The sequence below is a fragment of the Epinephelus fuscoguttatus genome, linkage group LG1, assembly GCF_011397635.1.
Source record: "Epinephelus fuscoguttatus linkage group LG1, E.fuscoguttatus.final_Chr_v1".
In the NCBI taxonomy this organism is placed as follows: Eukaryota; Metazoa; Chordata; class Actinopteri; order Perciformes; family Serranidae; genus Epinephelus; species Epinephelus fuscoguttatus.
Window position 1 is genome coordinate 49,378,802 of NC_064752.1, and position 27,630 is coordinate 49,406,431.

The 27,630-nt window shown below is 41.1% G+C and overlaps 1 protein-coding gene across 3 annotated transcripts in view; it reads left to right on the top strand.

Moving 5' to 3' along the window:
• The window catches only part of epha8 (eph receptor A8), a 391,056-nt gene that overhangs the window by 334,577 nt on the left and 28,849 nt on the right, over positions 1 to 27,630 (top strand). For 2 of the 3 annotated variants that reach the window (XM_049570869.1, XM_049570881.1), the window contains 6 exons: positions 12,251 to 12,383; positions 14,558 to 14,625; positions 14,903 to 15,028; positions 16,444 to 16,629; positions 25,416 to 25,477; positions 26,991 to 27,200. In XM_049570869.1, coding sequence (XP_049426826.1) covers positions 12,251 to 12,383; positions 14,558 to 14,625; positions 14,903 to 15,028; positions 16,444 to 16,629; positions 25,416 to 25,477; positions 26,991 to 27,200 — 785 coding nt within the window. The remainder of the gene's footprint in view (positions 1 to 12,250; positions 12,384 to 14,557; positions 14,626 to 14,902; positions 15,029 to 16,443; positions 16,630 to 25,415; positions 25,478 to 26,990; positions 27,201 to 27,630) is intronic. The other variant, XM_049570874.1, reaches the window with a different exon arrangement.

A 27,630-nucleotide genomic window follows, 5' to 3' on the forward strand; every position in this document is an offset into this window, starting at 1 on the left:
ATAATACATTTGTTTTCTTAAGTGTATAATCACCTGAAAATAAGAATTGTTGTGTTCTCCTTACTGTAGAATGAGCCTACATATGGAGCAGGTCCGCCAAGTTTCTTCAGTAGCCCAGAGCAGACAAACCAAACACTAGCCCCTGATAGGGCCATTCATCACCTAACTGCAATAGGCAACCCTGGAGTTACAATGATTTGTCATGTGAAACTGCTTTATTCAGTGTTTCTTGTGGTATAAATCAACTGGTCCATTTGTTTTGGAGAGAAAGAGACCTCTGTGGAGAATTCTGTTGTCAGTGAAAAACTCCCAAACATCTGGATTTATTGTTATCAGACGAATTAAGTGGCCACGCATGTCAGACTGGCCGCCTGCAGCAACATGCCAAACTAAATCAGAAATATACGGATATGTAAAATGAAACTACATTGTTCAGTGTTTGCTGTAGACAAGAAGAAACCTCTGTGGACAGTTCAACAAACACAAGTTTTAACCGGTTGCAATCTGCAATTCATCGCAAGACGCCACTGATCCCCCTAAATCTTACACACCTCACCTTTAAAGGAGCTATAGATTTTAACTGGTTATGAAGCAGTCTTAGTTTAATATTGATGAGTCTATATGCCTGCATGAGCAAACAAAATTTGCAAGATTTGGATATTTCTATATAATTATTCTTAATGCCTGTCCCTGGGTCTGACATTTTTACAGGCATTTTCTGAAGATGTGTCCTAATTATTTTGATGATCCTTTGACTTTTCATCCAGCACCACCATGAAGTTGATGTTTTTAGTTCAGAGATGTTGAGATTGGATCCATGCCTCCTTTGGGATTAATTTTATTGACTTTTCAGCTAGCATCTTGTTGTTTTTTTTTGTTGATTTGCCATCATTACATGTCCTTCTATGTGTCTGTATTTTATATCACTTTTTATATCAATGAAAAAAAAATCTGTGTGACTAAATTCTTACATTTTTACATGTATCTCACCATACCAAGATGGAAGCTGACATATTCTGCCATATATGAAGAGGGGAGCCTCTCTGGAATCTGGTAATATCAGAACCATGATGGTGGGACATTCTGTCACTTCCCAGCTGTCCAAAACATGTCGTTTGTGCCAGGCGGACATGATGGCCAGTATTTTTTCATTATTGCAGTAAATTCCATTGACTCATTCACAAGTCAAAAATGTGTTTTACCTGAAAGAAACATGCAATATTTACAACTAAAATAATAGAAAAATAGTAATAAACTAGTAATAATATTATTCCTCACTATATGAAGTGACTGATGACAAGATCTGTATAAGATCTGAAGAAATTCGTCAGTTTTTTATTTTGTCGACAATTGATCTGTATTTACGGCATGATGGGATGACAGCACAATGATGTGTTTGGTATCATCGGAAAGCTCCGGTCCTGCAATCGCGAGTAATCCAGCCATGAGTAATGTGTGTGCAAAGCTGTATGAAAGCTTTATACATCATTTTAGTGTGACTATATCATTGATTTTCCTTGTGAAAACACTGGACTACCGACAAATGTAAAGGTGAGGTTCCGCTGGTTCACGTAATATGCGTGGCTTCTCGCTATGATGCACAGTCGCAGAGAAAATCTATGGACAAGAACGGGTGTGAATTTGGACGCACTTTGCGTTGTTCGGGCCCATAGGGTTAAGCAAATATTAGCATGCTAACACACTAAACAAAGATGGTTATCATGATACACATTATATCTGCTAAACATAAACATGCAGATGATAGCATTTAGCTCAAAGCAGTGTTATCATAAACTGTTAATTTTCATACAACAAGCAATGCCCCCAGATTTGTACATATCCCACATATTTTGAAAGCCTGCGATCACGTGAGCAATGCACTGACAGAAATAAACAAGGAAGCAGTCTCAAGTAGTCTTAGTAGTCAAGTAGTTTACTTCAGAAGCAAAATCGATGATATCAGATCCAGTCTTTTATCTCAACAGAATGTAAATTTTAACACACCTGAACAGTTGCTTTTACCTGAGGAAACACTGGAGAGTTTTGCCCTGGTTGATGCATGGACACTTGGTCGAGTTTTCTCCCAAGTAAACCCAACAACCTGCCTTTTAGATCCGATTCCCACATCACTTTTAAAAACATTTTATGGATTCTTTGAGGAACAGATTTTAAACATAGTCAATTACTCTCTTCAGACGGGTGTCTTCCCCGCTGCCTTTAAAACGGCAGTGGTGAAGCCCTTTCTGAAGAAGAGTAATTTAGATCCCAACATTCAGGGACGGCGCTACACCGGGGCTAGGGGGTGCTATAGCCCCGTCAAAAATCTGTGTAGCCCCAGTTTAGCCCCTCAAGCATTTTATTTTATATTTTATAATATATATTTTTAAGTTAAAAAAACATTAAGTAGCCATTCTGTTCCAATGCAATCCCCGCTTGCATATTTGTGCTGCGCCTATACCCCATTGATTGGTGTACCATAACCTCTGTGTGTGTGAGTGTGTGTGTGTGTGTGTGAGAGAGGGGAGAGGAGGGGGTGGGGGGAGTCCTTTGTTTATACTTGCATGTTAGGCTAAGGCTAGCTAGCCTACAGTCCGCTGCAATGGATCGTTTTGTGATCAAGAAAAAATCGTAGATGGTATGAGGATTACAAATGGCTGGAATATTCATATTAATTATGCATATGGAATAAATGCACTTGCTGTTGCATTTTGGATGTATTGTCTGGTTATTGGCAGGCGCATGGGCGCTGTCAGGTGCTGAATCTGTCACCTTTGCACATGAAACATTTTTGCCATTGCCTTGTGGTCACTTGTATTAGACCTAACTATTTTGTTGGATATTCTTTGGAAAAATTCAGTTAAAACCACTTTTACATCGAACATGCTTATGCTGTGTATCATAGTTGCTTTTACTGAAAAAACAAGAACCTCCTTATAAAGTAACTGATGTCATGAAAATCAATTATTTTCTTAGCACCCCCACGTATCGGTCAAGCTCCCCCTTAGCCCCGGGAGAGAAAAAATCCTGGCGCTGTGCCTGCCAACATTTTTAATAATTACCGACCTGTATCCAACTTATGGTTTTTAAGAAAAATTTTAGAAAAACTGGTTTTTAATCAAGTAAATGATTTTTTAAAAAGAAACAATATTTTAGAGAAATATCAATCTGGTTTGAGGATGAACCACAGTACCGAGACAGCCCTTTTAAAGACTTTAAATGATATCAGGTTTAATGTTGATTCACAAAAATTTACAGTCTTTGTACTACTGGATCTAAGAGCTGTCTTTGATACAGTAGATCACCACATTTTATTAAACAGACTCAGAAACCTGGTGGGCCTCTCTGGTACTATTTTTAACTGGTTCAGCTCTTATCTCACAGATCGTTGTTTCTTTGTAAGTATGGATACATGTTCCCCCAGAACGCATGAAATCAGGTGTGGGGTACCTCAAGGGTCAATTTTAGGTCCAATTCTTTTTAATCTATATATACTTCCCCTTGGGGATGTCATCAGGAGGCACGGCATCAGCTTCCACGGTTACTCAGATGACCCACAGCTGTACATCGCTGTCTCCTGATGACACAGGGCCAGTTGATACCCTTTTAAATTGTATTTTAGATATCAAGTCATGGATGGCTGTGAATTTCCTACAGTTCAACCAGGCCAAAACAGAGGTTTTAATGATTGGTCCTGAAGGCAAGAGAGATAAACTTTTACCAAAACTACAAGATTTTAAACCTTCACAACGTGTGAAGAACCTGGGCGTCATTTTTGATTCTGAGCCTAATTTTATTCCACACATAAAAAATGTAACAAAGATAGGTTTTTATCATCTCAAGAATATCAATCAATCAATTCAATCAATTTTATTTATAAAGCCCAATATCACAAATCACAATTTGCCTCACAGGGCTTTACAGCATACGACATCCCTCTGTCCTTAAGACCCTCACAGCGGATAAGGAAAAACTCCCCAAAAAAAACCCTTTAACGGGGAAAAAAAACGGTAGAAACCTCAGGAAGAGCAACTGAGGAGGGATCCCTCTTCCAGGACGGACAGACGTGCAATAGATGTCGTACAGAACAGATCAGCACTATGAGCTCTCTAAGATATGACGGAGCTTGACCATTTACAGCTTTATAAGTTAACAGTAGGATTTTAAATTCAATTCTGGATTTTACAGGGAGCCAGTGCAGAGAAGCTAAAACAGGAGAAATATGATCTTGTTTCTTAGTTCCTGTTAGTACACGTGCTGCTGCATTCTGAATTAGCTGGAGAGTTTTTAAGGACTTACTAGAGCGACCTGATAATAGAGAGTTACAGTAATCCAGCCTTGAGGTAACAAAAGCGTGGACCAGTTTTTCTGCATCTTTTCGGGTCAGGATAGGCCTAATTTTCGCAATATTACGCAGATGAAAAAATGCAGTCCGTGAGGTTTGCTTTAAATGAGAATTAAAAGACAAATCTTGATCAAATATAAAAATATAATACGAATAAATATAAATATAGCCAAAGTCCACCTGTTTCTCACTCAGGCTAACACGGAGGTGCTGATGCATGCTTTTATCTCTTGTCGTTTAGATTACTGTAATGCCCTGCTCTTTGGTCTTCCCAAAAATCAATCAATCAATCAATTTTATTTATAAAGGCCAATATCACAAATCACAATTTGCCTCACAGGGCTTTACAGCATACGACATCCCTCTGTCCTTATGACCCTCGCAGCGGATAAGGAAAAACTCCCCAAAAAAAACCCTTTAACGGGGAAAAAAAACGGTAGAAACCTCAGGAGGAGCAACTGAGGAGGGATCCCTCTTCCAGGACGGACAGACGTGCAATAGATGTCATACAGAACAGATCAGCATAACAAATTAACAGTAATCCACATGACACAATGAGACACAGAGAGAGAGAGAGATGCAGGTAATGACAGTAGCTTACAACAACATTGTTGAAAGTAATAATATTATAGTTATAGTTCTGGCTACTGTGGTACAATATGTTGAAAGTATGTATTAATATCTGGCAGTATACATGTGTGACAATAGTCATATGTGTATAATAACAGTAGAAGTATGACTAATGACTAATGATGGCAGCAGCAGCAGGAGGCATCTGGCAGGACCACGGCAGCAGCACGACCACACACGTCACCCTGTGCAGGCACCGCTGCGATATGAGTTAATCTGAGAGACAGTGGAGCACAAAGGCTCCAGAGAAGAAGCCGAGTTAGTGGCATCCAGAATGGCCGAGTTAGCAAGATGCAGTAATAGAATACGAGAGAGAGAGAGAGAGAGAGAGAGAGAGAGAGAGAGAGAGAGAGGAGAGAAGGTGCCCGGTGTATTGGTGTAAAAGACCATATCTAACCTGCAATTACTCCAAAACTCAGCTGCACGAGTGAGATCACTAAGATCACTGCATTGGCTCCCTGTGTGTTTCGGGATCGATTTTAAGGTTCTTTTATTAGTTTTTAAATGTCTTAACGGTGTTGGGCCATCTTATTTATCTGACCTGCTTTTATCATATCAACCCTCGTGGATCCTGAGGTCCTCCGGCACCAGCCTTTTAATCATTCCAAAAGTTGGAACAAAAACCCACAGGGAGGCTGCATTCAGCCATTATGGCCCTCACTTATGGAACAGCCTGCCGGAGAACATCAGGACTGCAGAGACTGTTGATGTTTTTAAGAGGAGGCTCAAGACTCACCTTTTTAGTTTGGCTTTTAACTGATTTCTTTTACTCCTTTAATTCTTTTATTATATGTTATTCTAATCTCTAATGCTTTTAAATGATTTATTTTTAAATCTTTATGTATTTTATTATTATTAAATTTCTAAATCTTCATGTATTTATTTATTATTAATATTATTTTAATCTTTAAATCTTTATTTTTTTAGCTCCAGTGTTTGCTCATGGGGGGCCTCCACACTGGGAGGTGTGTCTGGTCTGCCCGCAGGGACATTGTCCTAGAGATCCCTCAGGTCCAGAGGACTGGGAAGCTCTGCACCATGTGTGGAGTCTACCCCAGTCTGTCTGGGTTGGGGTGGTCTCTGTGACAGCGCTCCCTGTGGCTGTAGGCTGTGACACAGGCTGTGTGGTTGAGCTCCCCATAGGTTGTTCTTTCCTCACCTGGTTCATCAGTGCCCAGCCATGTTACTATATTGACTATATTGACTGTGTGCGTGTGCGTGTGCGTGTGCGTGTGTGTGTGTGTGTGTGTGTGTGTGCGTGTTTATATGTCGGGGTGGGAGGGGCGGGTTTTCAGTATGTATGTAGTGTTTTCGTTGTATGTTTTTATTCTGTGAAGCACTTTGTGCTGCATTTTTAATATATGAAAAGTGCTATACAAATAAAGTTTGATTTGATTTGATTTGTAAGAAGGCAGGTTGTGGTGGTGGATGGATCACAAAGACATGGACTCAGAATCCTGCACGGGTCCATTTTAGAAAACCTGCCCATACTCTTAAAGCTCAGTACCAGAACTAACCAGTTACCCATCATTATGTCTAAGTCAAAGCTGCACCCACCCACACTGGTTAACAAATGTCCCGGGACCCCAGCCCGCACCTGTAATTAAATACACACAGGCTACAGTCACTCACATTAAGCTGGGTTCTCCATTCTTGAATTACAAATCTCTTATAAACCGCAAGAACCACAGTAACTTCACTTGCCTTATTATAACCTAACCTAACGCTAATTACGTAACTATATGTTAAGGATGTAACGTCATTCGTGGGGCACTAATTTGTAGGATATTAACAAACTGTTCTATGAGAATATGTTGGCTGTATCGTTGTTGAGGCTCACACAGCTGGCAGTGGGCTGTACAGTAGACTCTTGTTACTTAATGTTTCAGTCTGTTATTGTGTTTATGTAAGCCATTATCTGTTTGGGATAGGATGTATTATTTTGACCTAAACAGAAAGTCATGGCTAATTTAGCCTTCACAATGTCATTTTTTGCCAAAACAAGCAACTGAAGCTATTGCTCAGACCATTTAACTTAACATCTGAATGTCAAACCTTGAAATATGTTGTTTTAAGAGTTGTTCTTTCTGTAAGGTGACTTAAAATAACCTTAACAGCTCCATCAATCTCATCCACATTTGTTACCATTTCTGTTTAGAATGGATTCTAGCTTTAGCACAGAAAGATAATATCCCCATTCTTAATCCTGCCAGGTACAAAGCTCTGATTGGTTCAGGTATTTCTCCTACCAGGAAAAGTGCCACCAATGGACACAACATAATCCTTAATGGAAATAGGTGTGGGCAACAGTTCAGAGGTCTTAAACCAATTTTTTATGGTTTACAGTGTATTCTATGTGACTGTACAAATCTGTCATTTTAGCATGGTTACAGAAAACTGCAAATAATTCCGTCATTCATACCTACAAATTTATACAAAATATGCAGTTAGTAAGTTGTTTTAATGCTGCATTACATTTTTTATGTGCCATAATTCAAATTTTGAAACAGAAAACTGCTTTTAGGAGGGCCTACTGTTGTTCAAATTACATGCCAGATACCTTTAAATTTTTCTTTCAAATTTTCTTTCAGTTTTTTTTTTCTTCAAATGTACACATTTTTTTTTAAGGTCTTTTAGAAAGTAATAGTGGATTTACGGCAATTACCATAAGAACCACATATAATTTCACAAAAGAATGAATAAAAAATGATAATGTAATAATTTAACTCAGACATAATTTAACTTAAAAATGCATACAGTGTAATAACGTTTTGCATGTAATGTAGTAAGAAAATGTGTTTATCCACACAGAAACCTTTTTCTGCATCAGGTATCTTGTTCTATGAACTCATCTTGGCTGCTTCCACCAAATAATTTGTGTCCCTAATGATCAAGACAGGTCAAAACAGGTACGATCAACAGGGGCGACCCAAACGCAGGACTCAGACTCGGTGTAATGGAATGATGAAGGAAGGTTTATTGACTGATTCACAGGGAATGAAAATAGATGAGGGGAAAGTCGGGCTGGTGGAGGCAGAGGGTGAAGAGGGTAGCTGGTAGCAGGTGAAGTGAGGCAGAGCTGGGGGAAGATGGCTGAGTGTGAGTGCGGTAAGACTGCAGGCAGGTAGGCAGTGATCCACTGTAGCTGAATCAACACTCCAGCCTCAAGCAGATGAAGAACTGGAGTTGATATACTGGATGGATTGCAGTGTGCAGCTTGGAGCAGATTTCTTAAATGAGGCTTTCTGTGTTGAGCTTTGATGGTAGAGTAACAAACAGCAACCGCATATGTATTGAAGAAGTGGATCAAATGATTGATAGCAGAGATGAAGATGGAAATTCTTTCATACCTATTTAATTTGAGGGAGCAATAGCCACTGTGAAACTCCAACTCAGCTGACTAAAAGTTTAACTTCATCACTTACTTTGACCAATGGTGTGAACACTCACTCACTCACTCACTCACTCACTCACTCACTTAGTGATGGACTTTGGCCCCAATCACACAGAAAGCATTTTGGAGGTTGCAAACGCAAGGCACACGGCAATGCCTTTTTTAAATTGAATACCACTGGTAAAAAAAAAAAAAAGGGCTTGCTGCGTGTCTTTTTATTGTTGCCAGGCAACCACCCTATCACCTCCTTACCCTAACCCTCCTGTGTGATCAATCTGTCAGCAAATAGTGTGGTGGGCACAGGGTAACGGAGATCTGTGTGGGTACATGAGACCCTAAATAAGAGGGTGGATCAGGGGGAGTACCACCAGTTGGTCCAAGAGCTTTGCCTTCTTGATAGCCATTTCCAGGAATATTTTAGGATGACTCAGGGGCAGTTTAACAACCTGCTGTCTCTTGTTGGGTTGTATAGGTCTGGGTATTCAGCAACCACTACCACCAGTTTCTCCTCCATTGTGTACCAACTGTAAATTTGTCGTGACCACCACGGAAGACCCGCCTCTCAAATCATCCGACTGGACAATGGGAAAAAAGTGGACATGACTTGGGACACTTATCTGCTCTGAGTTGGAGGGTTTTTTTTTTCATTTCTAGGAGTTTAGAGTGCTCCAGCAAAAACACCAGGCACCTAGAGCGCAGAAATGCGAGGAGCATGGCAACAAAAAAAAAATAAAACAGTGAGCAAAAAGCTTCATTCTCATTAAAAACAATTACAGAAAGCCGCCTCTCAGCTGCCAAAATGCTTTCTGTGTGATTAAGACCTTTTGGGGTTTGTAGGGCTGGTCCCTGCTTTGCTGTGGTCCTGCCAAAAAATCAGGAAATTATCACTCACTGGCTTCTCACTCAACAACAGTGCCAGGTGTGTTGAGTATATGCAAGCTGGATGCCTACTTTTAAGGAAGTGAACCCAGGTCACTGCAGGGCTGGGCTTCATGGGCACTACCACTTTGGCACAGGTGAACAAACCCATGTTGAAGGGTGTCTTAGTCAATGCTGAGCACACTATTAAAATTCTTAGCAAAAAGAAAAGAATCCATTATACTTTATTTGGGCTTGTTATTACAGTAGATGTTATGTTATTGCATTTTTCATTTTAAAAATGGCATTATTTATTTATTTTTATTTAACCTTTAGTTAACTAGAAAAACCTTTTGAGATAAAAATAAAAAAATAAAAAAGAGAATCCTGGCCAAGAATGTCCTGGCCAAGACAGGCAGCATCATAAGTTACAGACAGACAGCATAGAACAAAAAATATGCAGCTCTAAAACAAGCAATATAAAACACAAAATTACATTACTACAAAGAAAAGCCCAAAAGTACATTAATAACTACACATGATTAAAAAGACCAGCTAAAATACACCCTAGTATGGGAATATAGATGTTTGTGTACAAAATTTCTGCAACAGTGCTTCAAAACAGCTGAGAGGAACAAATGAGTGCAACTTTAAATCCTTCTGAAGAAGATTTCACATATAAGGATCTGCAGACATAAATGCTAATTTTTATCCAGGGTTCAGACAAAAAAATGCTTAATGTACACACATAAAAATGCTGGAAGTAGGTGAAGAATACCTTTCTAAACAAGAGAATGCTAATGAAAAAGTCTTTGAAAGAGAGCCACCCAACCTAAGCATACGAGATACAATGATGAGTTACAGGCTTACAGTTGGTAATAAATCTCAGTGCACCATGATACACAGAGTCCAGAGCACACACTGGAAGGGTGCATTCACATACATCCTCATAATCAAATACAGTCATGAATGTTGCAGAGACCAGTCTCTTTTGGCCAAGAAAGGGAACTTTTCCTATTTCTAAAATAAAAATCCAGTTTCGGCTTAAGCCTTTTCAGTTCAATGTGTGGCTTAAAACAAAGACAATTGTCTAACATAGTACTCAGGTATTTATATGATAAAACACACTTGCTTGCACTATGCTTCTGTACTGAAGTGGAACAATAGTTGAGAGTTTTGAAAGTTTCACCCTGACTTTTGTAAATAAAATGGACTTTGTTTTATTAGCATTCAGGACAAGCTTCAGATTAAACAGGAATAACACTAATGTCGTACCAATAGCAAATCCAACTAGATATTAATTACACACAAAATGTAGTGGGAAGTTTAGTGAACAGTCTTTTATAGGCAGGTTATTACATAGCAGAGAACCAGATCATCTGGGCCCAATTGAGGGCCACCAGCATGAGGCTTACTTCCTCCACCTGGACCCTTTGTAGGAGTGGCTGCAGGAGAATGAAAGCAGGGAAGGCATACAGGAGGATCGTCCCTCCCTGTGATGAAAAAAGGAGACAGTTAGCTGTCCTTCTGGAATCTGCAAAAGCGGAGGAAACCCTGCCCCCCCTGCTTGTTTAAATACCTTGCTGCCACCATACTGTCTGTTCTGAACAGCACACGGTTGGTTTCTCAGCTCTGGCACAAAATGAAGAAGAGCTAGATCGATAGTCTACAACTCCAGCCTGTCACCTGGATACACAACACTGGCCCTGTTGCATGCTCTGTGTTCAGCTGGCTGGCTCCTGCCATCATTGAAGAACTATGCGCAGTCTGTGTGTCACCAACACTGTGGTTTGCAGATTTCTCTGTGGACAAAGTCCGAGGCTCGGGAGGCAGCACTGCCCTAGGCACATGGGCAGAAGAGCCAGGTCTACAGTATACAGAGTGGGTACTATCAGTCCCAAGAGGCAGAGGCACAATCTCTAGGTAACCCTGGCCCCCGAATGGACATGGGGCAAGCAAGCCTGGAGGGCAGCCTGTCCTCCAGGATTTAGGGAAAGAGTTCCTGCTCTGGTTTACAAACACATGCTTAGGAACTTTGTGGACTGTTAGGGCTGGAGTCTGCTCTTCCTCCTGTTGAGGAGTACACCTTAATGTTCTTAATGCTGCAGGAGCCAGGTTGCATTGTTGCTGCACAGCTCCTTCAAGCCAGAGCACACCATCCAGTTGTCCAGATAATTGAGGATGCATAGACATTCCTGAGGCAAGGGTTCCACGACTGCATCTATGCAGCTTATAAATGTGCAGTAGGGCTACTGATATGCCAAAAGGGAAGACACAAAACTCAAAGGTTCTGTCATCGAAGGAAAACCTGAACTTTGTCCTTTTGACATTGGGACCTTTGAGGATGGCCACTTGAACCTTCGCCACAGTCCCTCAATAGTCTGCATCGTAGAGGCTCAAAAACTTGCCTGATGATTGTTCTGCTTCAGCAACCTGATGGCCGTCTTTGCCCTCCCCCACCCCCCACTTGTCTCCTAGAGGCATGGTCTAAACCACCCAGGGGTCCCCCCCAAAGGTCTCCCTGGACAGGCACTTTGTGGAGGGCCCCCATAGCTAATCCTCTCCTGAATATGTACACATGCTGGCCATCTACCTGGATCTAAACAGCGATGGGCTTTCGGTGGTTAAGCATAGAAAAAAATGGGTTTGTCACTGAACAAGCGGCTTTCTTTAGAAAAACAAGTCTACCAGCACCCCAGGAAGGAAGGGTGAAAGCAGACACAGCCACAGTAAGATGTTAGATGAAGAAAACAGGACAGGTGTTTTCAAAATAGTCTTTCAAAATAGGAACCAGTCTTTCAAAACAGATGACAACAATAGCTGAATATTTCAGTGCCACAAAGTTTCAAAATGCAAACAGGTGAACACGAAAAATTGCTGATCTCTTTAATGGACCTCCAAATTCTTGTTTATCTTGTTTGAGCACTCTACCTGCCACCTGTGTATGCCACTATGTGTCAGTGCAAACTCTCAACTGCTGGCAGCACCTACTTCTAAGCTAACACAGCGTATTTGTGTGTTTTCAGCGCCTCTGCACTACAACACCATGACCATTATCTGGATCTGCATGGCCCTGGTGTCCGGCCTGGTCACGTTTCTGGCCATCATCATCTGCAGGAAACGGCAAGGCTACACTTTACCACACTACCCATCGCTGCTGTGTGTGGAACACTTTCTTACACTACTCTACCGTATCTCTCTTTGTGTAATGTTGCTTGTGATCAAAGATCCCCATGCAAAGTATTTCTCCCTGCTTTCCCACATGTAGTACTGCCTGCAAGTAAAGTAATGTTGTAATGTGAGTGAAGCCCTGGTAAAAGAAAAAACATAAATGTCCTCCAAAATGGGAAAGGATCTTATTTAATTCTGTGTTTGAGAAGCTATAACACCTTTAGTCGCACTTGTCAAGTTTAAAATGATGAAGTGCACTAATAACGTGCATGCTTTTCTGTTAGAAATGAGCAATGCTTTAGCTTCCCTCATCTCCTCAACCCTCCCTGTCTTCTCATTGTCTTATTTAGCTAATTTCCTAACTTGTAATTTCCACCTCATTGCAGATTTAATTATGTTGATTCATGTCCAGTACTTTGCAAGCCAAACGTTCCCACTTATCCCATCAGCCCCCAATTCCTCCCTTTTGATGTCTTCAACTTACATCTCTGTAGTATTGCATTGAATAATTAATTTCATTGCACTTAATTAATTCATACTTAAATGCATATTAAGTTTTTCATTTCCATTCTGTTTGAGGGGAAGATAATATGTTGGAGGGTTTAAAGATGTTATCCAGGCTGCAAAGTCTGTTGTCATGGCTGCAAAGTCCAATATATTCAATGCCACTAAGATGGAGGATCAAAAACAAAGTCTTTGCTGATGGTGGGGTTTAGGATCTGAAATGCTCCTTTGTAATGAATATGAAAAAGAAAAAAAAAGTGAACCAACTGGCCAACTTACTATTTAACTTATGAGGAAATACCAACATGTCTGTATGACAGAAACAACCAGGACAGTTTAACTGTTTACACAGGAAGTAAACCTGAATCATTATGAAAAAATACCTTGCAGCACTGCAGATGAATTAATGGTTGCTTATCTCAAATAAATCTTCTATGATGACTAAATAACTTTTAATCTTTGGCAAATGCTAATTCCAAAATCTCAGTCAAGATAGTGCATGCTGGCACGCTAGCATGGAGACTTATGGATGACTCTTATGGCCCAGACACACCAAACTGACTTCAGAGAACTAGTGGCTACGAAAGCGGGCTGCTGCATTGCCTCACGTCGCCTGTGTTTCAGCCAGTAAGTTACACATTCAAAGACTACAGGCAATGGCCAACCAGCACACATGCAGGTGCAGAACGTACTGCATGAGAGGAAATAATTCTCCACACCAGCAGACAGAGGTGGTCTGTATAGAGTGCTCCAGGGATGATGTTTTCTGTAGGCCAATGTGGAAGTTAGCATCGCACTGGTTTCCTTGTCAAAAAGCCTGTGAGATTTTTGTACTGCATTTTGGATTATTGTCAATAATAAGCTCTGTCACAAAGAAACATTTATGATACTTACATGTTTTGTTCAACAAGATCATCTTCACAAATGAACACCACTTTCATGATTATTAAAGCCTTAATGCACAGTGTTTGGAAACTGAAGTTTAGAGCTGTTTTTACACCACTCCCCTACATAACGGAAATTTAAACTTTAAGAAAAACGTATAGGATAAACCTATAATGAGTGTTGGGGAGCAGTGAAGCTATGTAGCAAAGTAATGGGAAACAGCTTGTGAGTGAGTGAAGCTACTTTTTCAGTAGCCTGTAGCTTCCTACTTTCAACACAAAGGTAATATTAATATAATACAGTTTCAAAGGAGCTTCCTAAACACTGCCCATACCAAATAATACTAGTCCAGGGAATGTTTCAGGAGCATACAGGACTGCAATGCCACTCAATCATGCTAGCCCATCTTTAACTGTATCTGTATCTGTGTGAACAAGGCATTAAATCCTACTGCCCTGCCAAAATAATTTGAAGGATTGGTTCCACTTTGTTGCCAGTGGAAAACCTAATTAACAGGGAGAACAGGTTGACTGGTTGTTCCTTATAAATAACTAAGTTTCACTAATGATGAGTAGCTATGTTGAAGTTGATAATTCATTATGAAAAGTTATTGATTTATTTATTATGAGCTGTGGTTAGAGTTTGATAGTACAAATGTTTCATTATTGTCCTGTATTCATCCCACTGTATGTTTATGTGTGTGCATGTGTGTGTGTTTGGATGACTGCGGTTTTGTATGTGTGTGTGTGTGTGTGTGTGTGTGGTTTGTATAGACACTGTGGCTACAGTAAAGCCTTCCAGGACTCTGATGAGGAAAAGATGCATTACCAGAATGGTCACGGTATGTTTGGCCCATTCCTCAATTATAACCAATATGAATCGATTAGATCTCATTCCTCACATCATAAAGCTCATCCTCAGAGCAAACAGTTTTCATCATGCACTGAGGAGCACACAGGCCTTATTCCCTGCAAGCTGTTAATTTTCTCTCTGCTTCTTTCTGAGTCATTTCTTCTCTTTCATCAAGTTTTCCCTCCACACACCAGTGACAGTGGCTCAGATGTGATGTTGCTCTCATTCTCTGATATGTGACCAAATGCTAATGTTGTTTATCTTAGTGTCATTCCCTGATGCAAGGTTCTATATCGACCCGCACACATACGAGGACCCCTGCCAGGCGGTCCATGAGTTTGCCCGAGAAATTGAAGCTTCCAGGATCAAAATAGAGAAAATCATTGGTTCAGGTAAAACCACGAGCTTGTGTGTTCTCACACACTCAGAGACACACGCAGGTGCGGGCGCGCACACACACACACGCGCACACACACACACACACACACACACACACACACAGTGAGTGTCATTGGCGGAGCTAACTTAAAATCATTGGCCAGTGTAAAGGCTGTGGTGTGCAGCAGAGAGGGGGATGGCAGAGTGGAATCAGAGCATTGCGTGGGACTGTCAATCACAGCTCCTCAGACGGGCAGGGAATACTAACACTGTGTCAGCCCTACCATATACTGTGCTACGTATGACTCCTGCAGACATAAAGAGAAATATTAAGTATAGAGTTGAGTGAGACAAATGACAGCAATCACAGCTACTGATAAGAATTAATGATAGAGACTGATGGATGATTGTCTTCCTTCCAGTTTTGCACATGTGTGTAAACATTAGGGTTGTCAACAAATATTCTAAATTCTAATTTAAATTCGAATTTGAAAAAAAAATGGACCTTCGAATGTGAAAATTGATATTCGATTGTGGAGAAAAAAAAAAAAAACACCACCGCAGCTGTCTTCTTTGCGAGTGGCCGTTGGCCTTGGCCGCTGCACCGAAAGCACTGCATAAGGCCACACCGCCCGCGGACGTGCTGCGAAGCGCAGCGCAGCGCACGAGCTGGAGCATTTCCGTTCACATCAGACGCGCATTTCTCCATGCTGGTTGACAAGCGGTTCTGCTCCCAGCTGTTGTCTCCGTCACACGGCTTGACACATTCGCTCGCGCAGAAAATAGACCAGAGCCGGCCACGGAGCTGCGCAGTGCAGCCAGTGTGGATGACACAATCAGTTAACATGGGCACCGAAAGGAAACTGGCTTCGCTTCGAGGCGCTTCGAGGCTATTCGCAGCACTTCCACGAGCAGTGTGGCCTGACGGGTCAGAGAGGGGGGGCGAGCGAGAGGTCCGCGGTCGTAATATAACGTAATGTTATAGATAATTGTTTTATGTGTTTTAATGTGTAGGTATGTAAATGTTTTCAAAGACGTTTATGTTGAACTAAAAATACCTACAAGTAGGCTAGTTATGTTTCCTTGTATTAATACATATACAAGTATGTTTCTTTGTATTAGTTTGCCCTCTTGTGGACATAATGCGAAAAAAAAAATCTGAATGGTTCGAACCTATGAGTTATTTTTAGAAGGAATATTCGAATGTCATTTTTGAGCAATTTTGACAGCCCTAGTAAACATACAGCCTTTAAGTGGATTTGTTTCTCTTATCTAACATAGCAAATTAACTTCAGACACATTTAAAATAATTGCTAAAAAGGTGGTGGCGGTGCAGCTGAGCACAGAACATGTTAAATACAATGGAATAGATTAAAGATGGGATTTATTTATTTTGTGCTGAATTGGAACAATTCTTGTGTGTGTTAAGGGGAGTTTGGGGAGGTGTGTTATGGACGTATGAGACTCCCAGGGAAAAGAGACATCCCAGTGGCCCTCAAGACCCTGAAGGCAGGATACACAGAGAAGCAGAAGAGGGACTTCCTGGCTGAGGCATCCATCATGGCCCAGTTCGACCACCCCAATGTCATTCGCCTGGAGGGAGTGGTAACCCAGAGTATGCTAAAGCTGAAATTATGTATAAATGTAAAGTTGTTTTCAGTATTACTGACTGCGAAATAATACCAGAAAATTTGAAATGTTAATGAGCATGATAATTAACAGTAAACATACATCACTGACAGCAGGGCCTCTGTGTGTGTGTGTGTGTGTGTGTGTGTGTGTGTGTGTGTGTGTGTGTGTGTGTGAAGCTGGTCAGTGAAACATGGCGGCGTGAAGAGGACGCCATTAGCCAGAGCTCCGCCAAACAAAATCATTTCCCTGAACCAGTAAGCCACTGAGCTGTTTAATAGTGGTGAAATAGCCAGACACGCCACATTTTGAAACGGGAGCTTGATGCCGCCGCGTAGGGAAAAAACAAATCAACCCTTGATTAAACAACACTTTACTAGAGCAGCAGCAGGCAAGTGCGGTGACACCGAGACAGAATCACTCAGCATGGACAAAGATCCGATAACCATGGCAGCCCTGCACGCCCAGCTTGCCACCTTAACATACACTCTAATCCAAACCATCAAAGACTCTATACGCGACGCTATTTTAGAGGAACTTAATACTAAAGTGGAGGAGTGTGTCGCGCCAGTGAGATGCGTGGCTGAGAACGCCGCCAGCAAGGCTGCAGCTCTGGAAATATGAGTGGCGAACAACGAGGGTGGGGGAAAACTTCACCAAAATAAATGATGTAACGCCCAAAGTGACAAAACTGCAAGGAAAGATAGAGAAGATGGAGGAACGATTGGAGTTCTTGGAGGCTTTCTCCAGACACTCTAACCCGAGAGTGTTTGGCATACCGGAGGGAGCTGAGACCCACACGGGCCTGGTGGCTTTCATGTCGAAGTTACTGAGGGACTTGTCTGGCACCGAGTTGTTCGAGATGGAACCAGAGCTGGAGAGAGCGCATCGTGTCGGCGACAGGCTGGCCAGGGGACCTCGCACCTTTATAATGAAGTTCTTGTGGTACCAGGACAAGACCTGCTTTGAGAAGTGGGCCAAGGGTAAAGACCTCCAGTTCTCCGGGCGCCGGCTCAGATTTGTCCAAGATCTGACGAGAAGTCAGGCCAAGAGTCGAGCCGCCTACAAGGGGGTGAAACATCTCCTCTATGAAAAGAATATTACATTCTTTCACCCAGAACCTGGGAAACTGCATGTGATTTTTGAAGACGAGCCCCACACATTTAACACCCCTGGAGAGGTGAAGAAATTCCTCAGGGAGAAAACAGGTGTATCCTAGGTCTATCTCCACCGCTATTCTGTCATCTCCTCCTGGGCCCGGGCCTCCCCACTGGAATACAAACAGAATTCGCAAATTGACATGTGTCTAGCCTATTTTGTGTTTGCCATTTCTTTCTTTTCTTTTAACATATGTTATTATTGGTTGGTTTTTTTTGTTTGTTTATTTTTTTTTCTCCCTTTCTCCCTGGCCTACTGGTTGCTATAGACCATAATTAGGAGCAATAACAGCTCAAAGGCCTGCATTGGGAGCTATGCAGGTTTTTTTGGTTGCCCTGCGTGGGATGGGGGGGGGGGGGGGGGTACATTTTTAAGTGTATTTGTATATTTTTTATGTTTCATAACCACTGAGCTTCATATCTTATTTTTACTTTATGGTCATTCTCTCCAAGTGTTGTCTGAAACGTATCATGTACCATGACTAGTCTTAACTTATCAGAAGGGCATTCAATATGCTACGCATCTTGGAACGTAAGGGGCTGAATAAGCCTGAAAAAAGGACCCGTGTTTTATCACATCTCAAACATTTACAGGTTGACATTGCATTTATTTCGGAATCGCATCTGGTTGATAAGGACCATTTTTGCATTCGGAAAGACTGGGTAGGACAAATATTTCACTCGAACTTTACACAGAAATCACAAGGGGCAGCTATTTTAATCAGTAATAAACTCCAGTTTAGCCCTTTATACATCAACGCAGACCCCTTTGGCAGATATGTAGTGGTTGCTGGTCATTTGTACGACATCCCAGTGATTTTGGCGAGTTTATATGCTCCTAACTTTGATGATGAGAAATTCTTCACCACATTTTTCTCGTCTCTACCAGACTTGAATAAATATTATCTCATCGTAGGCGGGGACTTTAATTGTGTTTTGAATTCCAGCCTGGATAGATCAGCTACCTCTACCCAGCCTCTGACAAGGTCGGCCAAATGCATTAAGGCATTTCTCTCTACTTACAAATTCACGGACCCTTGGCGGTTTAAAAACCCTTCAGATCGAACCTACTCTTTTTTTCCCAGTCCACCAATCATTTAGTCGTATAGATTACTTTTTGGTTGATTGTAAACTGTTTCCTCTAATTCAGGAATGCAAATATGAGGCCATTATCATCTCTGATCATGCTCCCCATGTGATGAAAATGGCGTTCACCAATTTCAATAGAACCAGAACATGGCGCTTTAATAATCTCCTGTTATCAGATAACTCATTTTCTGAGTTTATTAAAACACAAATAGAATATTTTATGTTGACAAATGATCTGGGTGGAGTCTCAAGGAGTGTACTGTGGGAAAGCTTAAAATGTTTTATATGTGGTCAGATAATATATTATTCTTCCATGGATAACAAACATAGACGGGAGCGCATTTCTAACATTACAGACCAAATTATTGAACTTGACAGCCGCTATTCAATTATGCCCAGCTCAGATCTTGCTGAGCAAAGGCTCGTACTCCAAACTGAGTTTGACCTTCTCTCCACAAGAGACACTGCCCAGCAGCTGTTGCACTCCCGTCATAAATCGTATGAATATGGCGAAAAGACAGGGAAACTCCTGGCTTTGCAGATACGACAATCCGCCGCTTCTAAAATGATAACTGAAATTAAAACCAGCAATGGAGCAACCACTTTAGACCCAAGGGAAATAAACACTGTATTTAAACAATATTACTCTCAATTATATTTTTCAGAATCTGTGGTAGACACCACTCAGGCGGAATCTTTTCTTAGCAAATTACCTATCCCACAAGTCTCAAACGGAAATAAGGCCATGCTGGATGAACCCTTTAGCGTGGAAGAATTAAATCATTCATTTTCATGCACACAGAGCTCTAAAGCCCCAGGTCCAGATGGGTTCACTTTGGAGTTCTACAGAGCTTTACTTGACCAGATCTCTGCCCTATTGTTGACGTTTTCAATTAATCATTTTCAGGGGTTGATAAGACACCCCCCCCATATGGCCTCCATTTCTCTGATACTCAAGCAGGACAAAGACCCACTCCAACCATGTTCATACAGACCCATCAGCCTTCTCAATGTTGACTCCAAGCTATTGGCAAAGACACTGGCCCTCAGGCTGGAGGGAGTTCTCTCGTCAGTGATCTCACAAGATCAAACCGGATTTATTAAAAACAGATTTTTATTTTCAAATATCCGTAGACTTCTCAGTATCATTCACTCCCCTAGCCCAGACCCAACAATCCCAGAGATAGTGATATCAATGGATGCCGAGAAGGCTTTTGATAGGGTCGAGTGGGGTTTTTTGTTTACTGCAATGAAAAAGTTTGGTTTTGGTGAACAATTCAGTTGCTGGACTGCCCACTTTCCCCCCTGCTCTTCGCCCTGTTTATTGAACCCCTAGCAATTGCATTACGATCTTCTGGTCAGTTTCAAGGTGTACACAGGGGAGGTAGAGAACATAGGGCTTCCCTATATGCAGATGATCTGTTCTTATATGTTCAAAGTCCGGTTGAGTCAATCCCACACATCTTGTCCCTATTGAAGGAATTTGGTAGAGTTTCTGGATATAAGCTCAACCTCTCTAAGAGTGAGCTATTTCCAATCAACATACCTGCTCAGAGAATATCCTACTCCCAATTTCCATTCAAGGTGGTACAGGGCTCATTTAAACATCTGGGGGTGACAGTTGACAGAACATACTCAGACCTGTTCAAGCTGAACTTTAAGACACTTTTGGAACGTACAGTTAGAGACCTTGGGAGTTGGTCTCACCTTCCACTGACCCTGGCAGGAAAAGTGAATATTGTAAAAATGAATGTCCTCCCAAGGTTTATGTTTCTGTTCCAATGTATTCCCATTGTGCTAAACAATTTTTTCTTTGGACAATTGGACAGTGAAATCTCTAAGTTTGTGTGGAACAAAAGAAAGCCAAGGATCAGGAAGGCTTTCCTGCAGCGCCCAAAATGCGTTGGTGGGTTGGGCCTGCCTAACTTTCGATATTATTATTGGGCTTGTAACATAAGAACCCTCTCATTCTGGAACAGGTCCAGAGAGCTAGATGACCGGCCCGCTTGGCTCCTTATTGAGGAAGACTCATGTCGACCCACATCGTTGGGTGCCCTGTTGTTCTCCCCCCTCCCTATACCTCACAACTATACCCAACAGAACCCCGTAGTGGCTCAGTCGCTGCAGATCTGGACCAAGATGAGACACAGTCTTGGTTGGCGGGAAGGATCCCTTTTGGCTCCCCTGTCTCCAAACCATCACTTTGTCCCATCGCTGGAAAGTAACACATTGCAACGATGGTCCGGTAATGGGACCAGTAGAATGAGGGACTTGTACACGGATGGTTTATTTCCCTCCTTTGATCAGTTATGTAAAAGATTTAACCTACCACCATCACATTTCTTTGCTTATCTTCAGATCCAGAACTACATCCAGTCCAACACAGTCACATTCCCAAATATTCCTGATCCTATTCAATTGGACTTATTATTTTCTGTTAACCCCACGACTTGAGGAGTGATATTGTTCATTTATAACCAATTATCTACACAGGCACAGATCACTCTAGACCATCTAAAAACTGCTTGGGAGGAAGATTTGGGTTTAGAATTGTCAAATGACCAATGGAAGAAAGCACAGAGGAATGTCCATACCTCCTCCATATGCGCTAGATATGGCCTTATACAGTTTAAGGTGCTGCATAGAGCCCATCTCTCCAAAGTAAAAATTAGTAAAATGTACCCCGATACAGATCCACTATGCGACCAATGCCACTCAGCCACATTGGCACACATGTTTTGGTCATGCCCAAAGCTGTCACAGTTCTGGTCCTCAATATTCAAGATTTATCTTTGGAGTGGCAGGGGAGAACAGCCCCCTCAGGGGGTCTAATCTGATTGTGGCCAGATTTACAACCTTATTAGCCCGTAGGCTGATTTTGTTAAATTGGAAACAGGCAAACCCACCATCTTACACAATGTGGAGGAGAGATGCTATGCAGGACCTTGCACTGGAAAAGCTCAGATTTACCCTTCGGGCCTCTGAAGAGAGTTTCCAAAGGAAAGGAATGATGTATAGGTATAGGTAACACTGTGGTTATTTTTGTAAATTGCTTTTTTTATTTTTTATTTTTTTTTTGGTTTGTTGATTATTTATTTATTTATTTATTTCTTCTTTTTTGTTTATATTTCTTGTCCACGTGCTGTTTTTTTTTTTTTTTTTTTTTTTACTTTGTTACTTTCTTGTGGGTTGTCATGTGAATGTTCTATGTGGGATGAAAAACAAATAAATAAACCAGGCCGGAAGGCTCTTGAAACTAAAAAAAAAAAAACAAAAAAAAAACAAACAAACATACGTTTTAAGTAGGAATGCATACATTTATCCATGGAACATTCACCAAACTTGAGAATAAGGTGCCCTGGGACAATAGCAGATGTGTTTGGGATGAACAGAGATCTTCCCCAAGACAAAAGGACACAGTAAACTCACAATCAATGCATCGGGGGATGCACCCAATTGTTTCGAGTAGGTATAGCTGCAGCTGAGGCAGTACATGACCCGCCCACCTGCTATATGACTAGCCCACTATTGATGCGCGCCTCAGGTTTTCTTTAAAACCCGCACCAACTGGCCCATTATGAGAGCCAACCAACCCCACCCGACCCAAAAATGCAAGCATTAATCATGGACCCTAATTAACCCAAAGCGCAAAATTAAGCAAAATGTTTCTGGTAATAATCTACCTGCTGCTGGCTAATTGTATGTCATTTCCAGTAAATATCACAATATAAAATATGTGTTTTCTCTTTTAAATAAAGTACAAATGACAGAAAGAAAGCAACTACTTACTCATCCTTTCAGTGGTTGCGTCTAAGTATGATCTCGAGCTCATAGCTGGTAACGTAGTTTCTTTATATGAGCACACAGCTAATGGGATCAGTGGTTTGTTTACATGACATTACAGAAGTGCATAATATATTGACTTAATATAGACAGAGAAACGCTTGCTTTTAGGACACAGGGTAAGACCTACATATATGCAGAGGGAAATATTTTTGCTGGACATTTTGATGGGAAAAATGTAAACATGTCTGGACATCATTAGATTTTCCTGGTCAAAAGCTGAATAACACAAAGCCTGAGCATAGCAGTGCTGATGATAGAGCTGCTTGCTGTGTGAGAGACAGAGAGAGAGAAACAGAGAGAGGTGAAGGGAAGGGGGAAGGTGGATTCTTGCACAATATTTCTGTAAGTTATAATAACGTACTCAGAACGCTGCTTTGTCACTTTATGACCCATTCACCCAAAACCCAAGATATTTTCTAGCAAGCTCTCCCGCACCACCCAAACTGCAGGTCAACCCGCTGGACCCATGGACTGGGTCGATCTGCACATCCTATCTCCTACCATACCTTCACACCAGTCAACGATCAACCCCCTTTGCCATTTGGCCTGAAAGCAGAAGCCTCGACAAAAATGCTAAGTTAGCAGTTAGCAAGCTATGAAGTACAAAAGCGCCCCCTGAGAGCCCTCTGCTGCATTGCTTCTCGTCAAGGAGTCTCAGCCAAGAAGTTGCGCATGAACACACTGCAAAGACAATGGCCAACCAGTACGTACGCTCTGCGCCTGCATGACAGAACAAACCCTTCCATTCCAGCAGATGGCGGTCATCTGTAATCCTTATTCTTGATGCTAGTTAGCCAGTTAGCACTTCAACAACACAATCCGATGGTGAAAGAACAGAGCATATACTGTGTGCCAGTGAACAATAACACAGGAAATGTTTCTGCTACAGAGCTCAATGGCTGACAATTTTTTTTTACCTCATATAACAAGTGTTAGGTACGCTACAAACAGAATGTGTCTGCTGCTATACATGTCTCAATTGTTTCTGTGGTAATTCTTCATTGTGAACAACATCTGTGTTGATATTCACAGGAGGAGAACTAGTTACAATAACTGTTAGCTGTTAGTAGCTGGTGGCCAGAACTAACTGCTGATGGAGGTTGCATAGAGTGCTGCAGGGATGCCATTGAATAGGCCACTGCGGGGGTTAACATCACTAGGGTTCCTTCGTCAAAAAGCCTATGGGATTTTTTCCACTGGATTTTGGATTATTGCTGAAAATAAACTCTATGGCAAACAAACGTTTATGATACTTACACATTTTGTTCAGCAAGATAATCTTCACAAATGAACACCACTTGTTTTTTTTAAGCATGAATGCAATCACCAGAAGTAAAAAGCTAATGTTAGGCTATAAATGAACTACACCACAATCACATGACTTTACAGTGCCACCACAACAAGGCTGGTTTGGTGCAGTCCGGCATAATGACACTATAGTCTCATTGTGCCACTTGTTAGCGATCTTCTGTTTTAAGACACATAAGATGTACAAATGGGGTATTTACTGCCGTATTTTATGTCATAGAACAAAATGCACAAGTCTCCACAGCTTGTGTTAACCACAGACCTTATTTCAGGCATCTACCCAAAATCCATTCAAACAACCCACTGACTTCGAGACGAGGGAGCTAGGAGAACTAAATGCTAACTCATTCCTGGGTTCTGTGTCTCATTCCTGCACCACTCTGTAGAGTTACACTATGACGCATTCAAGCTCTATTCAGTAAAAATTGTATTTGGGTGAAGGTGAATCATAATGACATCATGATGCGTTCCAATGTAATTTTGTAAAATTATTTTTTTTAGGAGAAACCTGAATAAATACTACTGTTTGAAAGAGAAATCTGTTGCTATTTCACAGCAATATAAAATAGATAGAGAGGGAATTATGATATATTATTTATAGTAAAAATGCTTTTGTGGCAGTTTAAAAAACATGTTGTTCATGTGAAAGAAGGTTATTTTGAAAGGTGTTTCATACATTTCTATAATTGAATTTTTGCTTATTAAAAGATGTGTAGAAGAAGCGTAATGAAGGGCTGACTGACTTTAGAACAGTTCTGTTTTTTTGTTTTTTTTTTATAGTGTGGATTTCTTTGTTTCTCTGGCATGAAAGGGAAATTAATAACAACAAAAACAAAATAACAACCACAACAACAATCTGCTATTGGCCAAATTGTTATTTTATTATTGGTATGGTCCCAGAATTTCAGTGGGAGATCCCTAATTTCCAGGCTACATACATGAGCTTCACAAGCTTCATCCACTGTATGTGTAATGCCATGTAGGCTGTAGACAACCTGCAAAACTGTCCCAAATTTTGCCCCTTAGTTAGAAGCTGGGAGCTTTTTTGGGGGGTTATAACTTGGCTATCCATTCACCTTTTGTTGAAGTAAGCCTACAGTTACTGTGAGGAAAAGGCTTCCTCAAGTACCTTTATAGCTAACTGTGTAAAACTAATGGCTCTTTGTCTGATATCACAAAATGGTTCTTGGCATCAAAACTAGTCATTCAAACATATATTTTTTAATCGGTCATCATTCTTCGAGTAATCACGTGCGACATATACAGGTAATCAGTGGTGAACATGCTTGTAAATAAGTACATGTAGTACATATCCTGTAGATGTGCAGTTGACCAAAAGGAGACTCCTAAAGGTTCCTGTTTGTTCCCTCAGGCAAACCAGTGATGATCATCACAGAGTACATGGAGAACGGTTCTCTGGATTCCTTCCTCAGGGTTGGTATTAAAGCTTTGTGTTGAACAGTACTGAAGCAGTCAAGGTCCCTGTTTGCTTTGTTTGTTTTTGTCTCAGTGTAAAGTGCTTTCTCTGTTTTCTGTTCATGAGTAAGTGGAGATCTTTTCCTTCTCTGTTGAGCTATGATGGCTACAACTACTTCCTGTGAAAACAACGTATTGCCAAGTTGCTACCATCTAAATGACTTTTTAAAAGCTTTATTTGAAGCTCAGTGCATAGTTTTGAAAACTATAATTTTGCTAATACTGTTTTAGATTTTCAAAAGAATTAATGATCCTCTGTGAGGTTGAGAATGCTAATTTTCTTAATTCATCGAGGAGAATAGTTCTTCAATTTATGTGAAAATCTAAAAACTTGATATGTGTTTTTCACAAGAGAGCAATGTCATTTCACTTCATATCACTTGACAATCAGAGAACTGTTGCCAGGAGAAAGGCACCAGTGGTTTAGAGCAGCAAATCAATTCAATCAATCAATCAATTTTATTTATAAGCCAAATATCACAAATCACAATTTGCCTCACAGGGCTTTACAGCATACGACATCCTTCTGTCCTTTGGACCCTCACAGCGGATAAGAAAAAAATTCCCCAAAAAAACCCATTAACGGGGGAAAAAATGGTAGAAACCTCAGGAAGAGCAACTGGGGAGGGATCCCTCTTCCAGGACAGACAGACGTGCAATAGATGTCATACAGAACAGGTCAACATAATAAATTAACAGTAATCCGTATGGCACAATAAGACAGAAAGAGAGAGAGAGAGAGAGAGAGAGAGAGAGAGAGAGATGCAGGACAGACGGTAATGACAGTAGCTTACAACAACATTAATGAAAGTAATAAAATTATAATTGTAGTTACGGCTATTGTGGTACAATAAGTTGAAAATATATATTAATATATGATAGTATAGAAGTAGAAGTAGAACTATGACTAATGATAACAGCAGCAGCAGGAGGCATCTGGCAGGACCATGGCAGCAGAACAACCACACACGTCACACTATCCAGGCACCGCTGTGATATAAGTTAACCTGCAAGACAGTGGAGCACAAAGGCTCTGGAGAAGAAGCAGAGTTAGTGACATGCAGTATGGCCAAGTTAGCAAAATGCAATAACAGGACATGAGTGTTAGCAAAGGGGGGAGAGAGAGAGAGAGAGAGAGAGAGAGAGAGAGAGAAGGAGAGAAGGTACTCGGTGTATTAAATGTGAAAGTTTTCTGCAAGAAGATATAAGTTGATTTAACATTGTTACACCGACAAAGTCAAACAGCTCCAGTATTTGCTTATATGAATATCCTGTAGATTATTACTTAAAAGCAAATCCCTGTCATGTTTTATTCTCTTATCGTTACTCTCTTCTCTATCTTGATTAAAATCTCTTCTATTATCACTCTGCTCATCTTTTCTGCTGATACTATACCATCACATTTTTTTGATCTGCCATTAAAACTCTCTCTCCCTACCTCCTCCTCTCTGATCTTCCCCCCTGCCTGCAGAGACACGACGGCCAGTTCACCATCATCCAGCTGGTGGGGTTGCTGCGCGGCATTGCGGCTGGTATGACCTACCTGTCTGACCTGGGCTACATCCACAGAGACCTGGCTGCCCGCAACATCTTGGTCAATAGCAACCTGGTGTGTAAGGTGTCTGACTTCGGCCTGTCCCGAGTACTGGAAGATGACCCCGACGCTGCATACACCACCAGTGTGAGTTTTCACATTGAGGCAAGCATTAATGCAGCACACACACATTCAGACGCACACACAGTTCTTTAAAAGAAATGGTCAGTGTCAGGAAGCTGCAATGACATGTAGTGAGACTGAAAAAACAACAATTTAAAATATGCACAGACTACTCCACTTAGTTAACAGTAAATGTTACATGTAAAAGTTACAGTTATAGCTCCATTTAAACTTAGACATGAACAAGAAAGCGCAATGAGTTCCAAGCAGGGAGTATGGGCAAGATCTTTAAAACCTGAGATCCTACATTTCCCATGATGCAAATAATATCAACCAAGGGAAGAGAGGGGGTGCACCAATCTGACTTTTCTCTCCAGACAACAATTTTGATGCCTATATTAATTAGAGGGGGAGAAATTGATACAGGGTAATATTGCAATATTTTTGTATGGCA